This window comes from Euleptes europaea, chromosome 10, assembly GCF_029931775.1.
Source record: "Euleptes europaea isolate rEulEur1 chromosome 10, rEulEur1.hap1, whole genome shotgun sequence".
NCBI lineage: Eukaryota > Metazoa > Chordata > Lepidosauria > Squamata > Sphaerodactylidae > Euleptes > Euleptes europaea.
In genome coordinates, this window is record NC_079321.1 from 26,596,040 (window position 1) to 26,615,681 (window position 19,642).

A 19,642-nucleotide genomic window follows, 5' to 3' on the forward strand; every position below is an offset into this window, starting at 1 on the left:
TAAACAAATTTGTAGTTACTTGCATTTTTTTCTAATGAACTACAATTTCACTCTGGACCCAGACTACCCTTCAGCATTGCCATGATGGCTCAGTGTTCAAGACAGGCGATCTATGAATTCTAATTCTTAGGGACAGCAGCACATAGAGGTCGTGTGCCCCTTCTGCCAGTCTTTTAGAGCATCTGGGTAGCCACTCTGGGAAACAGGATGCTTGACCAGATAGATCATTTGTATGATGAAGCAGAACTGTTCTTTTATAGTTGCAAAGTTCTTTCATTGTAAGTGCCATTTTCCTGGGATGTTCTTTAGTTTACTTTTTAGCTGTGTATGATGGGTCTGTGAAAACTAGTATTCTACACATTGAAATTGTTTGTGTGCAAATGGCACAAAGTTTTAAGAATTGCAAATAATTGACTTAATAAAACATACGTAGTAGCTATTTATCTGTATCTACCTATTGTTTGTTTTTTAAAAAAAGGAAATGGGAAATTTCTTGTTTCAAAAAGTGGGTATAATTGCAGGTTACAAAGTAGTTTCCGTGGCAGGTTCTGTAATTATAAAAAAGATATACCCAACTGAGAGTTGTTAAAGATCCAGAAAGCCTCTGTAATTAACCAAATCACTAAATTGGTTTTACTATAATAATTGCCCTATTTAAGGGTTGGTTGACTGTCGCATAGAGATCTGGAAGAAACATACTGCAAATTGGTGGGGGGGAGATACTTCCTCTGACACACAGCTAAGATTATGGACTCTTTTTCCCCATAGTGTCAGCAAAAAATAATTTCAGATCAAGACCTCTTGATGATTATTGCTTTAGAATGTATCTACGGCTGCAGACGTGATGACCAACTTTCTCTCTGTTATGATATCTTGGAATGTCTTCCTCAGAGAGGTTATGGGTGAGTATTGCTTTGAACTTAGCTGTGGGCAAAGCGAAATCTTTTTTGGGAGAAGGGGAAGGAGGAAATGAGCTAATGAAATCATTGTGGGAAATGATTAAACTAGCAATAATCTTTACCGCCAGAATACGAAGAATGATCCAAGAGCTAGTCAAGTGGTAAACCTTTTCCGGAACAGCTTTAGGATGCTACTAAAGTACAGGGTTTTTTAAAGTCTGAAGCAGCAAACTCCCTCCTTGTATGTATGTTTTTTTTTTTAATAAATCTGAGCACGTTGGGGAGAAGTAGTGCAGTCTATCCTTTTTCTGACTTAAAAAAAAATCCAGGGATATTTTTGTTTGTTTGAAGAGAATATTCCAAAAGGCAATCCCACACCAGTGGTACTGTCCTGAATGCATAAGCTGGCGCTCAAGAGGACCAAGGCTGTAAACGTTAAATGTTAAGAGTGGCTGAGAAAGCAGTCCCTTAAATCGGGCATTTTGTAACCCATAGTGTGGTGTTCGGACTAGGGTTTGAGCTTGCCTTGGGCAAGTCGTTCTCTTACACCGTAACCTACAACATATGGGTAGTCATGAAGCTAAAATGTCGCTCTGAAGCCCCTCGGGAATGGAGCAGCTGGAAAGTTGGGAAATAAATACAGGCATTGTAAAAGATTGCTTGAGAAACTGTAAAAGTTTACATCATTATGGGTAGCCGTGTTAGTCTGATTGTAGCAGTAGACAAGAGCAAGAGTCCAGTGTCACCTTAAAGACTAACAAAATTTCTGGCAGGGTATGGGCTTTCGTGAGTCACAGCTCACTTCTCCAGATACAGGTAGAATGTGGATCCATCTATCCTTAAGAAGAGAAGAGTGAATTAGGACACTCTAGCTGTATCTGAAGAAGTGAGCTGTGACTCACGAAAGCTCATACCCTGCCAGAAATTTTGTTAGGCTTTAAGGTGCTACTGGACTCTTGCTCTTATCTACTTCCTCAAAAGACCTAGTGACTGTGGGTTGGGTCCAGTCCAACAATACTGCTTCCACTACAGCTGTTTCACATGCGGGCACGCAAGAAAAAACCCACAGTTGCTGCTTGCACTATGCCAGAGGTAAATCAGGAGGTAAAGTAGCTGGGCTGCATTTTAGTTGCTCACTGGGTTCCAGCCTCATCTTGGGGAGTGACCACCCAAGGCTGGATTAAGACATGCTGAGGCTCTAAACCAGGGGTCCTCAAACTAAGGCCCGAGGGCCGGATCCGGCCCCCGGAGGGCTTTTGTCCGGCCCGGGGACCAAGGAAGCCAGTCCCCCCTTGCCCCCCTCCCCAGAGCTTTTCTGGGCTTCCTGGCTGTGTACGCACAACTGGAAGCCTCCCTCCCGCCCCAGTCGCCCCCTTCCCTGCTCCCTCTCCAGCCCAAAACCCCTTTCCTGGGCACACAAGGCATCTTGCTGCTTCGCATATCGCCCAGTCGCCCCCTTCCCCCTCTCCCTCCCAGGCCCAAAACCTCCTTTCCTGGGTGCGCAAGGCGTCTTGCTGCCTCGCACGCCGCCCAGTCGCCCCCTTCCTGTCCTGGCGTTCCTGTTTTGGCCACAGTTGGCAGTGTTCTCACGGCTCGGGGCTCTCTCTCCTCCTGGGGGTATCCTTGTGGCCTGGAGGTAATTGTAGGGGCCCCTTGGGGGGGGGCTGGGCATATCTCCAGGGAGAAGAAAAAGACTTGTGGCCATTTATGCACAGGAGGTTTTGCCTTGGATTTGCCGCTCTCCAGATGCACATTTTCCCCATCCGAATTCTCAGAACTCAAAAGTAAATTCCCCACCCCCACCCCAGGGGAGAGTTTGGAGAATTCGGATGGGGAAAATGTGCATCTGGAGAGCGGCAAATCCAAGGCAAACCCTTCCATGAATAAATGGCCTTGGTTTTTACATGCCAACTTTCTCTACCACTAAAGGGAGACTCAAATTGCCTTACAATCCCCTTCCCATACCCTCCCACAACAGACTCCCTGTGAGGCAGGTGGGGCTGAGAGAGCGCTAACAGAGCTGTAACTTGCCCAAGGTCAGCCAGCTGGTTTCGTGAGTAGGGGTGGGGAAACCAACCAGGTTCACCAGATTAGCCTCCGCTTCTCATGTGGAAGAGTGGGGAATCAAACCCGGTTCTCTAGAGTCCCCGCTCCCAACCACCACTCTTAACCACTACAGGGGGAATGACCGGGCTTGTAAGGAGGATGCTTTTCCGGAAAGCCCCCTCGCGCCGCCGCCTCCTCCCCCGAAACAGTCCGGCCCCCAACAGTGTTTGAGGGACAGTGAACTGGCCCCCTGTTTAAAAAGTTTGAGGACCCCTGCTCTAAACCATATGCAGTTTAAGAAGACCCATAGCATTACCAGAAAAAAAAATGTTAATTTAGTAATGTTCGGGGGGGGGTTGTTTTTTTCTTGGTTATGCGAGGCCCTAAGTTGTACCTTAGGAGTTGTAAGGAGCCCCGTGGCGCAGAGTGGTAAACTGCAGTACTGCAGTCCAAGCTCTGCTTACGACCTGAGTTCGATCCCAATGGAAGTTGGTTTCAGGTAGCTGGCTCAAGCTTGACTCAGCCTTCCATCCTTCCAAGGTCAGTAAAACGAGTACCCAGCTTGCTGGGGGTAAAGGGAAGACGACTGGGGAAGGCACTGGCAAACCAACCCTAAACATAGTCTGCCTAGTAAACGTCGGGATGTGACGTCACCCCATGGATCAGGAATGACCCAATGCTTGCACAGGGGACCTTTACCTTTTTAAGTTGTATCTTGGTTAGCGTGTGCATAAGAAGAAGAGTTGGTTTTTATATGCCGACTTTCTCTACCACTTAAGGTAGAATCAAACCAGCTTACAATCACCTTCCCTTCCCCTCCCTACAACAGACACTCTGTGAGGTAGGTGGGGCTGAGAAAACTGTGACTAGCCCAAGGTCACCCAGCTGGCTTCATGTGTAGGAGTGGGGAAACAAATCCAGTTCACCAGATTAGCCTCCGCCGCTCAGGTGGAGGAGTGGGGAATCAAATCCTGTTCTCCAGATCAGAGTCCACCGCTCTTAACCACTACACCATGCTGGCTCTCTAGCTCTGGTGGCTGTCCCAACAAGCCAATCTCTACAGTCACAAATGGTTCACTTTTTGTTGGACAAAGGGGCTGTTGCTACGCCTAATCCAATGGAGTTGAGTTGGTCAGGAAGGAAGCTTATGAACTAATAGAATCATAAAGTTGGAAGGGGCCATGCAAGCCATCTAGTCTGACCCCCTATTCAATGCAGGATCAGCATAGAGCATCCCTGACAACTGTTCACCCAGCCTCTGCTTCAAGACTGCCAGGGAGGGGAAGCTCACCACCTCCCTAGGCAGCTGATTCCGCTGCTGATCTACTCTTACTGTAAAAAAAAAATCCTAATGTCCGGCCAGTACCTTTTCGCCTGTAATTTACACCCATTATTGCGAGTCCTATCTGCTGCTGCCAACGGGAACAGCTCCCTGCCCTCCTCTAAGTGACACCCTTTCAAATGCCCAGAGAGAGCAATCATGTGTCCCCCACCCCCAATCTCCTCTTTTCCAGTCTGAACATTCCCAAGCCCGTCAGCCTTTCCTTGTAGGGCTTGGTCCCCAGCCCTCTGATCATCCTCATCACTCTCCTCTGCATCTGCTCCATTCTGTCCGCATTTTTTTTTTGAAGTGCACACAAAACTGCACACAGTGCTCCAGGTGTGGCCTGACCAATGTGGTGTACAGCGGGACTATGACATCTTGCGATTTAGATGCTATGCCGCTGTTGATATACCCCAAACCAGCATTAGCCTTTTTTGCTGCTGCGTCACACTGACTGCTCATATTCAGCTTACAGTCCACCCCCACCCCCAGATACAGTAGTGTATGCCTCATCCAATATGCCTGCTTCTCATTTTTGTTACCCAAATGTGGTGTTAAAAATGTAATGATCGTCACCAGTCTCTGTGTGCATTGAGTTAAGGGGTGAGTTGTAATATTCAAACAAACCTTTCATCACACAGAAGACTGTAGTCATTTTCTTTGTCAGATTTATACTTTTTTGCTCTTTTCGATTTCCACCATTCTAGTGGTAATAACATCAGTATGCTTTACATCTGTTGTAGCCCTGAAACAGACATTACTAATAATCTGCATGACAAGGTAGATGAACTGGAACAAATTCTTAGGTAAGAAACTCCTTTCATCTCTTCCAATACATTAACTTTATTAACACATCATTGTGCTTTATAGCTTTAAAAAGTCTAGATTATTACAAAAGAGAATTTATAGGTAAAATATTACTGCAAGCTTGCTTCAGGTTACTTTATAGACTGTGGACTTTCCACAGACAAAGGTTGAGGTCCTGCTATTGTCTATTTTGCTTTTCTTAGTGAAGTTTAACTTTATATTTACATTATTTTAACATTAGTTTAACATAAATATACATTATAAATGTATATTTAAAGGAGACAATGACAGAAGACCCTGCCCTATTAAGAAGCAGACTCAAATACCTACAGGCTCCTTTCCAACACCATGTGAAACCACAATCTGATTTATCCAGCTGTGGTTAGTGTGATAGTAGAGTGTGATGGAAACAACCTGTGGTTAGTTAAGTTCCATCAGACCAAGATGCAATGGTTTTAGGTTGGTTTACTAACTACAGTTTTAACTGTGGTTTTGTGTGCATGAACATCCTTGCTTGTTCACTAGCACTACTGTCCCAGATTGCAGACCGCCTCTCCTGGTACCCCACCCCCAAAAGAGCTCTATGCTCCACTGGTAATAATCTGCTACTAGTGGCGTCTGAGTTGTTTTAAGGCCATCTGGTTTACTCTTTTAATATGAGGTTTTAGATTATTGCTCCATGGTTTTATGTATTTTAAAGGTTGTTACCTGCCCTTGGCTGGGAATGAGGACGGGCCCTTGATCGGAATGATCATTTGCAAGCCGGCTTGTGTTTTCAGAAACTAACCATAGTTAAAGTAAACCATGGTTTTGCTTTGTGTGAGTGGAGCCGTAGACTCTTACCTCTGCAGATTGTACTATGCCCATAAAGGTATTTGAAAATTGAGACTCTTACCTCAGAACCTGGGCCATTCACTGAAAAGTTCTGAAAAATGTGGCAGATTCCGTTGGGTTTAATTTTTTTCAAACTCTAAAATTGTACTGTTTTGTGTGTGCTTAAAAGAGTTAATCTTTTAAAATTTGTGTCTGTTCTGATGGCTAGGCTGATCTGGATTACATAATCTCTCTCTCCCCCCCCCCGCCCCGCCCCCATTATTCAAAGATGATGAGGTAGAGGCTTGCCCCACAGAGATCCTGGAAGCTTGATAGGGTAAACCTCTATTTCTTAAGATTGCCATCTAGTGGTGGTGATGCTACAGAGCAGTACCTGGTTCTAGGGGTCCTGGCCTGTACCGCGTGTAAACTCTCCACTTCTTCCGCTGTCCTTTTTTATGTCCATCCTTATTCTTCCTGTAACATAAGTTAATAGTAGCCCTAGGCAAGGTTTAGAGTTGGGCTGGTTGGCTTGAAAAAAAGTATTGGATTATTTTTACAGTGTGTCAGAACTTTTGGAGAAGCACGGACTCCAGAAACCTGTATCTTTTGTAAAAGACACACAGAACAGCCCAGAAGAAGCACAGAAGCTGATGATTAGGCTGACTAGGCACGCAGGCCGCAAGTGAGTAACAAACAGTACCTGTTCTGGATGAATGTGAATCTGTATGTCTGAAGGCTACCCATATAGAATCATAGAGTTGGAAGGGACTGCCAGGGTCATCTAGTCCAACCCCCTTCACAGTGCAGGAAATTCACAACTACCTCCCCCCCACACACACACCCCTGACCCCTACTCCATGCCCAGAAGATTGTTTCCGAGAGTGTAATTCTTACAGAAATACTTGTTTCTCAGAAGTTATAGCAAGAAACGTTTGAAAATGTTGGTTTCCAAGTGCTAGATATTGATACAAGTTGGTATGAAGTTCTAGTCTTAATTCTTGGGCGTTGTTGGTGGCAGAAAATGTGTTCATTCTTTAGAAGCAGTCATGATGGCCAAATGGAGTGTGCTTTTTTGAGTAGGTGTTTTAGCTGAGATTTATATTTATGTGTATATAGCTATATAAAGTAACTGCATTAAGATAGCATTTTTAAAGTGTTAAGCCAGGATATGCCAGTGTGGTACAGTGAGTAGAGTGCTGGGCTAAAATATAGGAGACCTGGATTCAAGTCCTCACTCTGCTGTGAAACTCCTTGGGTGGCCTTAGACTATTCACATGGTCTCTCAGCCTAACTAACCCAGGAGGGTTGTTAGGATAAAATGGGGAAGGAGGAACTATGTACACCACTCTATACCCCATGGAAAAACAGTGGGGCAAATAATGTTTCTTTATGTATTGGGGCATGCATTCTCCTGTGAGGGCAAATGATTTAATTTTATTCTCCAGTTCAGTTAGAAACTGCTTGCTCATCTTCTCGTTGAGTTAAAGGAGAAAATAAATGCTTCTCTTTGTTCTTCCTCTTAAAAGACAGCCTCCTGTTAACGAGTCATACTGGATGGGATTGCTGCAAGACATGTTGGACATGCAGCGGAATATCTACACATGCTTAGAGCGAGATGCTTGCTATGAGGTGATCCCCCCCCTTTGCAGTTTTTTTTTTTTTTAGTACATGAAAGTGTTACGGATACCATGGACTGGCAAAAAAAATCAAAAAAAAAAAATCAGTGGGTTATAGATCAAATCAAGCCTGAACTGACCCTAGAAGCTAAAATGACTAAACTGAGGCTATCCTACTTTGGTCACATTATGAGAAGACAAGTCACTGGAAAAGACAGTCATGCTAGGAAACGTTGAGGGCAGCAGGAAAAGAGGAAGACCCAACAAGAGATGGATTGACTATAAAGGAAGCCACAGCCCTCAATTTGCAAGATCTGAGCAAGGCTGTCAGATAGGACATTTTGGAGGACTTTGATAGGGTTGCCATGAGTCGGAAGCGACCTGGCGGCACTTGACACACACACACACATGTGAAAGAACGTGACTGTTGCTTTTACTTGTCCATGGGTGTATTGGTGTTAATACTTTTATTGGTAAGAATTCAAACACAACCCTAATTGCATCAAATCAATATTTGTCAAAGCTATCTTTCTGGGTGTTGAAATCCTATTGTCATCAATCCTATTGTGGACAAATTGATCAGGAACAGGGGATGGTGGGTCATTTTAAATTGCAGGGAAGGTTTCCCGTGGGCCTGGAAGGTTACTGCAAGCAGGAGCAAGCAGAGCCAAGCCCCAGTTGCTCTTTAGGGGTCACAGGGGCTACTCTATTATGACCGGGTCAGTGGCACCAGCCACTGGGTGCCAGGTCACCTATTCCACCCTCCTTTACTGCTGTCAGTGGGCAATTAACATTCCTTGTCGGTGCTGCTGGCAAGGCCTGAACTGAGTGACCCCCCCTGCTGCACTTCTTGTAGCACCACAGGGGGGCGCCTCTCAGTGTGGCTTGATCCTGGGCCATTTTAACCTTCCAGCCTACCCATGGTAAAGGAGCCATTTTAAGAGGTCAGTTTCACCTGAGCTGTCACTGGAGATGGTCCTTCTTCTTCAAACCATGATTAAGAAGAAGAGTTGGTTTTTATATGCCAACTTTCTCTACCACTTAAGGGAGACTCAAACCGGCGTACAATCACCTTCCCTCCCTCTCGCCACAACAGACACCCTGTGAGGTAGGTGGGGCTGAGAGGGCTCTAAGAGAGCTGTGACTAGTCCAAGTTCACCCAGCTGGCTTTGTGTGGAGGAGTGGGGAAACAAATCCAGTCCACCAGATTAGCCTCCGCTGCTCATGTGGAGAAGTGGGAAATCAAACCCAGATCAGAGTCCACTGCTCCAAACCACCGCTCTTAACCACTACACCATGCTGGACCTCTTAAGGAATAGTGGCCTTGGGATCCACATATTCCGTTCTTTCCACTCCCTTCCCTGTTCCTTAAAACAAACAACCCCCCTCCCAGCATTTTAAAGCATGGCTAAGATAGATGTCAGCACCAGTTTGAACCATGAGAAAGGGAGCTTTGACTCTTGAAAACTCATACCCCCAAAATCTTGTTGATCTTTAAGGTGCTAGTAGACTTGAATCTAGCTTGAACCATGGTTAACGGCAGTCAGGATGTACTTTTAACTCAGGTTTTTAAAATCCTGCTTTGTACGTGGTTTCTAGTTCTAGGCAACCTGTTATAATAAACTCTGGTTACATTAACCAATGATTCAGGCCAATGGCTATCATTAACTGTAGTTAAGTTGGGCGTGTGTGTGGGTGTGGGTGTTACACTAAAGAAAGGGATTTCAGAAGGGATCATGAGGTCCTGCACAATGCTTGGATTTCTTAATATGCCTCTTTTCCACCCTTCCTTTCTGTCCTCTGTTTTGTTTTGAAGTCCAAATTTGGGTCAGTTTTCTCCCTTCTGAAAACATTGCTTAAGGAGCACATCTCTAGCATTGTCTCAAGGAAGGACTACAAACGTGTGCGCGTGTGTGTGTAATTTAAATGACGTTTAGCATTTCTTGGCAATGAAGCAAAGATTAAGAACCAGTGTAGAATTATAAAAAGTCATGTGATGTATGGACAGGAACTTGAATCTGTTGAAATAAAGTCTTGACATAAAATTGCAGGCTAAGCAATGGGAAGATAAATGATCCATTGCATAAACATTATGTTTATTAAATGGTTCGCTGAACAGAGAGTTCGTTTTTTTAATAATGTTACTCTGGGTGCATATAGAATTTTGATAGATGATTTCCTGTTTGCATTTAAAGTGAAACGCAAAATTCAATTTTTGTAGAAAATAATCTGTATAAGTAGGGGTATAAAATGTGCCAGACAAACTTATCATTAAGTTTGTGAAGTGCAGTTATTACAATGAAAGTGTAGCTTTTTTGTATGTGATCCGTTTATGGGCAAATTAAATTCTCTTTGCTATTTCCTTGTATAGCGCACAAATGAGCTGTTGTGATGCGTAATTTATCTTCAGAAACTTGACAGCTTTTAACCATTTCATATGATTGTCACTTTTTTATTATAGTTTATAGACTTCTTTGCTTATAGCTGCTAATCTGTATGATACTTGAGCAATTTAGGGAGCAAATTAGAATACTTCTTAAGAAATTATGTGAGACAAATATGCCGTCTGGGATTTGCATCTGAAATGAAAACTTGCTATGCTTAATAGCAGTACATATATGTACTGCTATATATATATATATATATATATGTGTGTGTTCTGCTATTAAGCATATATATATATATATTCAAGCCATGTCAAGAAACAGTGGCTACAGCAGGTTTGCCTTTTGAGTTTGTAATGCTTAAAAACTCTATTAGTCGTAGAATCAAGACTGTCTGCCCCATCAGTCTGAAATCTGGCATAGGGAATATATTCGGAGAGTTGTAGGACCTAGCTAGTTTTTAAGGGGGGGGGGAATTGTCCCAGTCATAGAAGTTTAGATGATATCGCAGTTATGACAAATTGCTTTGACGTTGAAAGTGTGATCCATTTTTTTTACACTTTAAGAACATTCGTTCATTTTCTGCATTCTCTTAAAGACACAAATATTCCATGACTCCTTTTCTGTTTGATTTTGGTGAAAATCTGTACAGTGCTGAGGTTTCAGAGGTCCCAGTTGTCATTAAAGTAAGGGCATGTTAAGAGTACACAAGGTTTCAGTAAAGTTGGCCTCCTCTGTGGGAACTCATCAAGGGGGGAAAAAGGCTTTCTCTTGCCCAACCATATGCCGAGGAGGCAGCCCCCACACGAGATCTTGAAATCAGCACGGCATCTGGGACAAATGAGGAGGATGAAAATGTTCACTCGAAAGGGATCTGGGACAAATGAGGAGGAGGAAAATGTTCACTCGAGAGGTGGCCGTCGATGTTGTTTATATAAAGAGGAGGCAGCCTGAGCAACAGGAACAGAGTCAGTTATCTAGGAAAGGGGATCCCTTCTGTGGGTGAGGGGGGAGACAGATACATAGAGACCTGCTGTACTGAGTTAGGGGTGGTGGCACTCAAATAAAATATATGCAGTGCTACTTGGACAGAACGGCTGAGGGAATTTTCAGTCCTTGCACAGACTGCATGACCAGATTCAAGAGAAGTATTAAAGGAGAACTTGTTTTTAGCTTGAAGTGTTTATTCTTAAAGCGTGTTTTTTGCTCAGTTTGTTAGCACAATAGCACTTTGACAAGTATTCAAAAGATGTATAAATGAAACCTTTCAAAATTAATCTTCGTTTTGCCAGACTATTAACAAAACACAAGGTGTGCTTTAAAGTGGTTTATTTCCTTCACCTTGTTTTGTTGTATGTGACAGTGATGTGAAAAGGGAAGAGAAATTATTTTGCTCTCTTGCTGCTCACTCACGTAGATAATACACTTTTCAAAACACGAGAAGATCCCAAAATTTAAAATAAAAGCTGCACTACAACTTTGGTTTAATTAACTGAAGAGTGTTAGCACATTTTATGCTGGCCTGCAGCTTGTCTACCCTGCAGCTGTGATTTCCTTCATTCTCTTAGCCTTTTTTTCTTTTTCCAATTTGGCATTGCTATAACATTCCTTCCTTCTAACAGGCATTCCATTTTGTTAGTTTTGATATGTAACCCCCAAAACACAGAGAAGGTAGCTGATACTATAAGAACTGTGTGAGTCTTAAGCTGGAAGCAGGCAGAATATGTCTGATGGTACACTGTCTTTGTTGCTAAAATAGCACAGAAGTTAAGGGGCCATCTTACCATTTCCAAGGTTCTTTTTTAAAAAAAAATTAAGTAACCTTTTAAACACTTCTCTTAAGCCAAAGGTTATTTTATTTTACTGTTAATAGCATGCCTATTATCTTAGGTGCTGTGGAACACAGGCAGGATGGTGCTGCTGCAGTCGTCATTTGGGGGCTTCCTAGAGGCACCTGGTTGGCCACTGTGTGAACAGACCTCTGGACTTGATGGGCCTGGGTCTGGGCTTTTCTTATGTTCAGCAGGGCTTTTCTTATGTTCTTATCCATTACCTCAGGATAATGGAAATAATTACATCACGTTGATTACACTTAGTATTAGTATTCCATTTTAAGGCCTTCGCATATTCTTGTTTGCCGTTTTCAATCTTCCCGTTCAGTGTATGCTTCTCTACAGTGTAAAGTAGTATGGTAAAATAACAAAATTCATAATAAGCAATCTAAATCCATGAAAAAGCAGTGGACAAAAAAAAAGTTTATGGCATTAAACTCTGGAAATCAGCAGCAGTCTAAATAGCAAACCTTGTAATATACCTAATGAAGGACAGAAAAACAACAGCACTTGTTTTCCAAACATCTGTGGGCTGTTTTGAAAAAAACCCATGCTCTATTCCTAAAGCTGTTTATAAAATTTGTGTATTCTCTTTTCTTTGCAGATTTTTACTGAAAGTCTTCTATGTTCAAGCCAGCTGGAAAATATCCACTTAGCTGGGCAAATGATGCATTGCAGTGTTTGGTCAATAGATCCTCCAGTTAGCGTTGCTTCTAAAGGAAAACCACAGTACAGAGTCTGCTATGAGAGAAGCATTGAATTAGTTTTGGCTGCTTGCAGAGAGTACTTCAATTCTTCAGCCAATCTGACTGATCCCTGTATGGATTTGGCCAGGTAAATGCACCTTCGTGTTGAGCCTAACAGGGTGCCAAGAAAAAAAAGTCAATGCAGACTTAAGAATTTCTCAGTTCTGTTGTGCAAGTGTGTATAATCTGTACTTCCATGTAAAATAGCAAAAAAAAAAAAAGTATGGTGAGTACTAGGGGTGTGTTTATTTTCGGTATAGACTTTCATTCTTGCCACTGCAATCTGTCTGTTTCATCCTCTTTTTCCCTCCCATGCTATTTTTTTGTGTTGTTAATCTTATTTTATGTGGGGGCCTGTGAAGTACTACAAAAGTTAAATCCCTTTTCCATCTATTTCCATGCAATATAGATTTTTTATTTTTGTACTGTAAAGAAGAAAAATATGCAGAATGGGGGTCAGCTCTGCAAGGAACATTCAGACAGAAAAGAACCTTTCTAAACCAGGAAATGAATTCCTCCCATACTAACTTTAAATGAAATCTGTCTTTGCTTCCTTATCTAGTGTTAACAATTTTCTCCTCCACTGAAATTGTCATTTAAGTAGGAAGTGTTGCAGAATCGTTTCTTCTCAGATAAGATCACTACTAAAATCGGTGTTATTTTTTTAAAATTCTAATTTAAGAGAGAAAATTAAAGGAAGAATATGAAAAAAGTTGTCGAACGAATACGAAATCCTTTATTGGCATTAAAAGAAAAAAGAAAGAAGTTGTCATGTCTCCTCCTCCTTGCAACAGATTTCCCTACAGAATACTTTTGTACTCCTTATCTGTTTCCGCAGAAATCTCTTAAAAAATGAAGAAAAAAAATTGAATAATTCAGGTGCTACAGTTCAACTGTTAATAGCTAACTTAACTTTGTTGCCATAAGTAACTTTCCTTCTTTTCTAATACAACACTTAAAATTACTAAACCGTTTCGGTTGGTCAATTGTGCACTTTCCATTCTTGTGTAAAAAAAGGAGTTCTTCCCATATAAATAAGAAGTTGGCTGGCTCATTGCCTTTGCCTATGATTACCTTGGTGCCCTGATCTGGATAGCTCCAGGCTAGCTTGATCTTGTCAGATCTCAAAAACTCAGCAGGGTCAGCCCTGGTTAGAGTTATGATGGGCGACCTCCTAGGACTACCAGGGTTGTGACGCGGAGGCAGGCAATGGCAAACCACTTCTGAAGTCTCTTGTCTTGACAACCCTACAGGGTTGTCATAAGTCAGCTGTGACTTGAAAACACACACACATATACACACACACCTTGGTGCAAAATGGATAAATCTGTAAATTGGATTTTCCTTGCTACCTCATCTGAGCACAAAATGATAGCTTACCAAACAGAAACTTTTCCCTTTTGATTTATAATCACAAAGTAAAGTTCTTACCAGTGGCGGTGGTAAAAAAAAATATTGTTCTGTATTATTGATCCCATAACGGATTGTTTGACTTGGCATATGTGCTCATAGACTCCAAGAATAGTCCAAAGACCTATGAAAACGAAATATGGAACAAAAATATTTTGCCACTGGTAAGAACTTTACTTTGTGATTGTAAATCAAAAGGGAAACGTTTCTGTTTGGTAAGCTTTTGGCTTATTAAAGTCATTTAGTCTGGCAGCAGCTCTCCAGGGTCTTGAGTTAAGGTCTATCATGTAACCTACTACCTAGTCTTATAACTGGAGATTTTTGGGGCCTTCAGTAAGCAAAGGATTTGCTCTGCCACTGAGCTGAATTTCCATTCTGGTAGAGATAATACTTTATCAAGAGGAGCTGATACACTTGAGGCAGCAAAACCAGATCATCCCACATTGTTCCCAAGGGAATGGCCTTGTACTTAGCCAACACATTGATGGGGGTTTGTTCTGCAGGAGTATATGTGATAAAAGCTGTGGCTTTTTGCAAATCTAATGTTTCAAAGTACGTGTGGTTCAATCTAATATGGTTCAGAGAACTTGTGGTTCAGTGTACTTCTGGAACGTTTGTTGAACTCCAGATTTTAAAAGTGATACATGGGGTTTATACTTTTTCTTGCTTTATCACACGTATGCTATCCATCTTCAAAATGGGAGATTATCCCATTTTGTGCTGAAAACAACTTATTATGCTGAAAGATATTGACTGATAGAATGTAGATTTCAACACGGGTCTTCTCAGTTCAAGGCTACCATCCAATCAATGATATCACACTGACTTTATATTTTTGAAAAAATGTTTGAAGTTCTCCCCCCCCCCTTTTTTTTTTAATTTCCTACTCAGGGCCTGCTTACAGCTCATTACAGACTGTCCACCTGTTGTTCAGGAGGAACTGGATCTCATTCGTGCTCTTAGCTACCTTGAAGAATTTGGAGTGAAAATCTTGCCATTACAAGGTATGAAATGTTATCTACCATTTATGGTGAGCTTTGGAGGGATGTCTGGAATTCTGGCCTGGCAGTTTCACATATTCACAAATATTAAATTAGACAGCTATGTACAATTAGTTGAGCACTTTTAAATCCTGTTGAACGAAATGAAGAACTTTAGCTGTTATTACCTTTCTTATTGAAATCAGTGGGGCTTAAAATCACTTAACTGTGGTAGAGACAGCGTTCTTTCCCATTTATAACACAACTGTCTTGGTTTTCCATTACAAACAGTTGATTAAAAGGCAGTAATATGGGGTTATATGTATTTTTCCAAGTGGCAGTCCCTTCCCCACCTCTTATCAGACCACACATAAAATTCACAGGACTTGCAAAAGTAGATTGCATGTCCATAGAAGAAAAAGTACACCAGAAGCAAGGAACAAATGTCAAATGCTCCACACCCAGGTGAAGAATTGTGCAGACTTAGAAATGAAAGCGAATGGATTGTGCCATGTGGGTGAGGCTATTTCAAGGAGTATGCGCCCAGTGAAATGCATGGACCAGGATTTAGTATTTGGACAAGCAGGTCCATTGAGTTCCTTCTTCATTTTATCAGAAAACCATGGTGGTCCCCCCTACTCTCTTGTTGCCCTTATGCTGTCCTTATTAAAATAACATTTTGCTAGGAATTTTGATTACGTTTCCTTTAGTTTGCAAAGTGCTTTGGAACACTTCTTGCTTGTCCTTATAATGGCCATCTGAGTCAGGTCATTGATCTTCATTTTATAGCTAGGAAGCTGATAGATGGATTTTCCAACACAGCAGTCCCATGGGGCGAAGTGTTCAACAATTTCAACAGTAACCCACAAGATTTGCTACACCCACAATGTCTCTGCTATAACAATTCAGCTTAACTGCTGTATGGCAGCGCATCTAGAGTTTGGGCATAAATAACTTACTTTTATTGGACATTTTTTTATTTCCTCAACTTTTAGTACCCAATAAAACTCTATTTTTATTTGTTTACTTTTTAAAATCATAACAGTCTTACAAAGACTGAAATATTTTACAGGAACAATAATTTGTTCACTGCCTGTGACCTTCTTTCCTACATCGTTGTTTTAATGGATTTGTATAGCTAGCAGCTGGATGAATGATACACATTGAATAAAAAATATAGTTAACTGTTTATAAAGAATTTCTAACTTTTTGATACGTTACAAATGAATATGTAAGTAAATGGCAATTCTTAGGTATTATATGGTGACTCTAGTACAGTGATGGCGAACCTTTTAGAGACCGAGTGCCCAAACTGCAACCCAGAACCCACTTATTTATTGCAAAGTGCCAACACGGCAATTTAACCTGAATACTGAGGTTTTAGTTTAGAAAAAACAACTTCCCTGGACTCCCAGCTGGGCGGCTGGGAGTCCAGGGAAGGGGGCGGGGCCTTTGAACTGCTCTGCGCTGCCTGCAAAAACTGCATTAGAACAAAAACTGCATTAGAACTAATATAGCTAGGAACCAGACATCCACAGTGGTACCTTCACATTCAGAGGCAGTCTACCAGTTGTGGGAGGGCTGTATTCTCCATTCTTGAGGAAGTCCTGGAGAGACCTAGCAGGCATTTGCTGGAATCAGGAAAGTTTTCAGGGAGGGAGGGAAAGGAAGAAATGAAGGAAGAGCTTTCTCGCCAGGGAAGGAAGGGGGCTTCTGGCCTGGTGAGCGAGGCGGCAGCCACCTCGCATGCCAAGGAAAGGGCTTTTGGGTGGGGAAGGGGGTTTCTGGGCCAGCATGAGAGGCAGCTGTAGCCTCGCAAGCTGAGGAAAGGGGCTTCTGGGGGGGGGGAGAATGGGGCTTCTGGGCCGGCGCGCTCCCACCTTGCGCACCCAGGAAAGGGGTTTTGGAGGGAGAGAGGAAAGGGAGCTGCAGGGCAGCCACCTCGAGCTCGCAGGAAAGGGTTTTTTGGCTAGGAAAGGCACAGAGGGAGAGGGGAAAGGGGGCTGCAGGGAAGCCGCCTTGCGCGCCCAGGAAAAGGGTTTTTACCCACGGAAGGCACGGAGGGAGAAAGGGAAGGGGGCTGGAGGGCTGGCATGCGAGGCGGCAGCCACCTCGTGCGCCCCGCAAAGGGGTTTTAGGCCAGGGAGGGGGGAGGGAGACGGAAAAGGGGGCTGGAGGGGGCAGCCGCCTCGTGCGCCCGCAAAGGGGTTTTGGCTGGGGAGGGGGAAGGGAGAGGGAGAAGGGGGCTGGAGGGGGGCAACCGCCTCGTGCGCCCCGCAAAGGGGTTTTTGGCCGGGGAGGGGGGAGGGAGAGAGGCCAAAAACCCCTTTGAGGCGCACGAGGCGGCTGCCGCCTTCCAGCCCCCTTCTCCCTCTCCCTCCCCCTCCCCCTCCCCCTCCTTGGCCAAAAACCCCTTTGCTGTGCACGAGGCGGCTGCCGCCTTCCAGCCTCCTTCTCCCTCTCCCTCACTTGTGCGCCCGCAAAGGGGTTTTTGGCCAGGGAGGGGGGGAGGGAGACGGACAAGGGGGCTGGAGGGGGGCAGCCGCCTCGTGCGCCCGCAAAGGGGGTTTTGGCTGGGGAGGGGGAAGGGAGAGGGAGAAGGGGGCTGGAGGGGGCAGCCGCCTCGTGTGCCCCGCAAAGGGGTTTTTGGCCGGGGAGGGAGAGGGGAAAGGCTGGGCGGCGGGGAGTCCAGGGAAGGGGGTGGGGCCTTTAAACTGCAGGCAGCGCGGAGCAGTACAAAGCTGGCTTCGGGGATTCCAGGGAAAGGGGCGGGGGCCCCGCCGGCCAGCTGAGCCGCGTGTGCCGGCAGAGATAGCTACGCGTGCCGGAGTCGGCACGCGTGCCATAGATTCGCCAGTACCTCTAGTGGTTTTTAAAGATATGTTCCTTATTATTCTGTTTGCTTGTATAATTTTAACTTTTGTAAAATGGTGGCTTGTCAAACTATCTATTGGCAGACCAGTAATACTAACATTTAATTGAATGAAATGTTATTTTGTGAGTATTCTGTCTGAAAATGGAAAATGTTATGCATTGTGCTGGAGCTCACAGAATAAATTATTCTCAAACCTTGCTTTCAAATGTCACCAAATTTTAGCTCTTTGAGAGGCTGTAGTAAATTTCATTTAATTAAATTTAATTTTATTGGATGTGATTTTATTAATTTAGCTAAAATGATTTTATTATTGAATTTAATGTTGTATTCCTTACGGGTGATTATCTGTATTATGTTGGAAGCCGCCCTGGGCCTGGCTTTGCTGGGGGAGGGAAGGGTATGAATTGAATAAAATAAAATAAAAAATGAAGGAACCAGTTTGGACTGGGCCAAAGAAGAATCATAGGTCTCATTGTGGTGGGTTGTTCCACATTACCCTGTAGGGGTATTTGGATCCAATGGGATTGGATGCTTCTCTAAACAAACAAATAAATCATCTAAATGTAAAGCTTAACATGTGGATTAAAGATTCTCATCTCTTTTTTTCCCCCGTTTGGACCAGTAGCTTGTGTGTGCAGTTCACCTTAACATGGCTCAGATGGAAGAACTGTCTTTTTTTGTGGACCTTCTACAAAACATGATCTGTTTTCTCCCAACAGTGCGTCTGTGCTCTGATCAGCTCAGCCTTATCAAAGAATGCCTCTTGCAGCTGCCAAGCAACTACAAACAATCTGCCAAGCTGTTGGAACTTGCTGATTTGCTGAGGGTTGCAGGTAAACCCAAAATGTGACAAAGGATACCCTTGTTGAGGGTGTAGAGCTTGATGATACAGCACAGTTGTGACCAGTTGTGACCTGCCCTTCTGCGTAAAAACAAATGATTGTGTTTCAACTTTGGGTTTTGAGCACAACCACTTTGTCAAAAAGCAAAATATACATTAGAGCATGTTTACCTCCTGCAACCGGTTGTTAGAATTTAAATCCCACTAAATCTTGTCCCTGTCAAAAATGAAACAACAGCAATCCTATTTCTGCAAACAGAATATTGCTTAGATGATATTCATTCATTAACATATGGTTTCATTTACAACTGTTCTATGCTATGAAAATGTTATATAATATTAGTAAGCAGAAGACTGGAATATGTAGAGCTTCTGATGCATGATCAAATCCAAAATAATTTATTTTGTTGCCTAAGATAAATATTTGATTACATTTATACTCGCAGGAATAAATACAGGTGTATTTTACACCTGCTGTTTCCTACCCACCATTAAAGGTAGTCCCCTGCGCAAGCACTGTGTCATTACCGACCCATGGGGTGACATCACATCACAACGTTTACTAGGCAGACTATGTTTACAGGGTGGTTTGCCATTGCCTTTCCCAGTTGTCTACCCCCAGTGAGCCGGGTGCTCATTTTATCGACTTTGGAAGGATGGAAGGCTGAGTCAACCCTGAGCCAGCTGCCTGAACCCGACTTCCATCGGGATCAAACTCAGGTCGTGAGCAGTACTGCAGCTTACCACTCTGTGCCATAGGGCCATATCCACCATTAGCATTATAATAAAAATGAAATTTATCTTTTTCTATAAAATAATAATTAGGGCAGCACTGTTTGTTCAAATAAGCATCTAAAAACATTTTGATGTCCTGCTGATTGGTCAGTGAATTAATGAAAGTACAACTTATACATGAATTCATACATTTGTTTTTATCCCAGCATTTCCCAAACTGCTTATGGTTCTCTTCTCCCCCCATTTTCCCTTACAACAACCCTGTAAAGTAGAATAGAATGACAGAAAATGACTAATTGGAGTGCATCCAGTGACCTTCATGGCCGAATGA

At 43.1% G+C, this 19,642-nt stretch overlaps 1 protein-coding gene across 1 annotated transcript in view; it reads left to right on the forward strand.

The window, feature by feature from the left end:
• Positions 1 to 19,642, forward strand: part of NBAS (NBAS subunit of NRZ tethering complex) — a 192,811-nt gene that overhangs the window by 73,038 nt on the left and 100,131 nt on the right. The window contains exons 26-32 of the mRNA XM_056856460.1: positions 769 to 902; positions 5,013 to 5,075; positions 6,452 to 6,574; positions 7,419 to 7,521; positions 12,329 to 12,558; positions 14,772 to 14,884; positions 18,455 to 18,568. Coding sequence (XP_056712438.1) covers positions 769 to 902; positions 5,013 to 5,075; positions 6,452 to 6,574; positions 7,419 to 7,521; positions 12,329 to 12,558; positions 14,772 to 14,884; positions 18,455 to 18,568 — 880 coding nt within the window. The remainder of the gene's footprint in view (positions 1 to 768; positions 903 to 5,012; positions 5,076 to 6,451; positions 6,575 to 7,418; positions 7,522 to 12,328; positions 12,559 to 14,771; positions 14,885 to 18,454; positions 18,569 to 19,642) is intronic.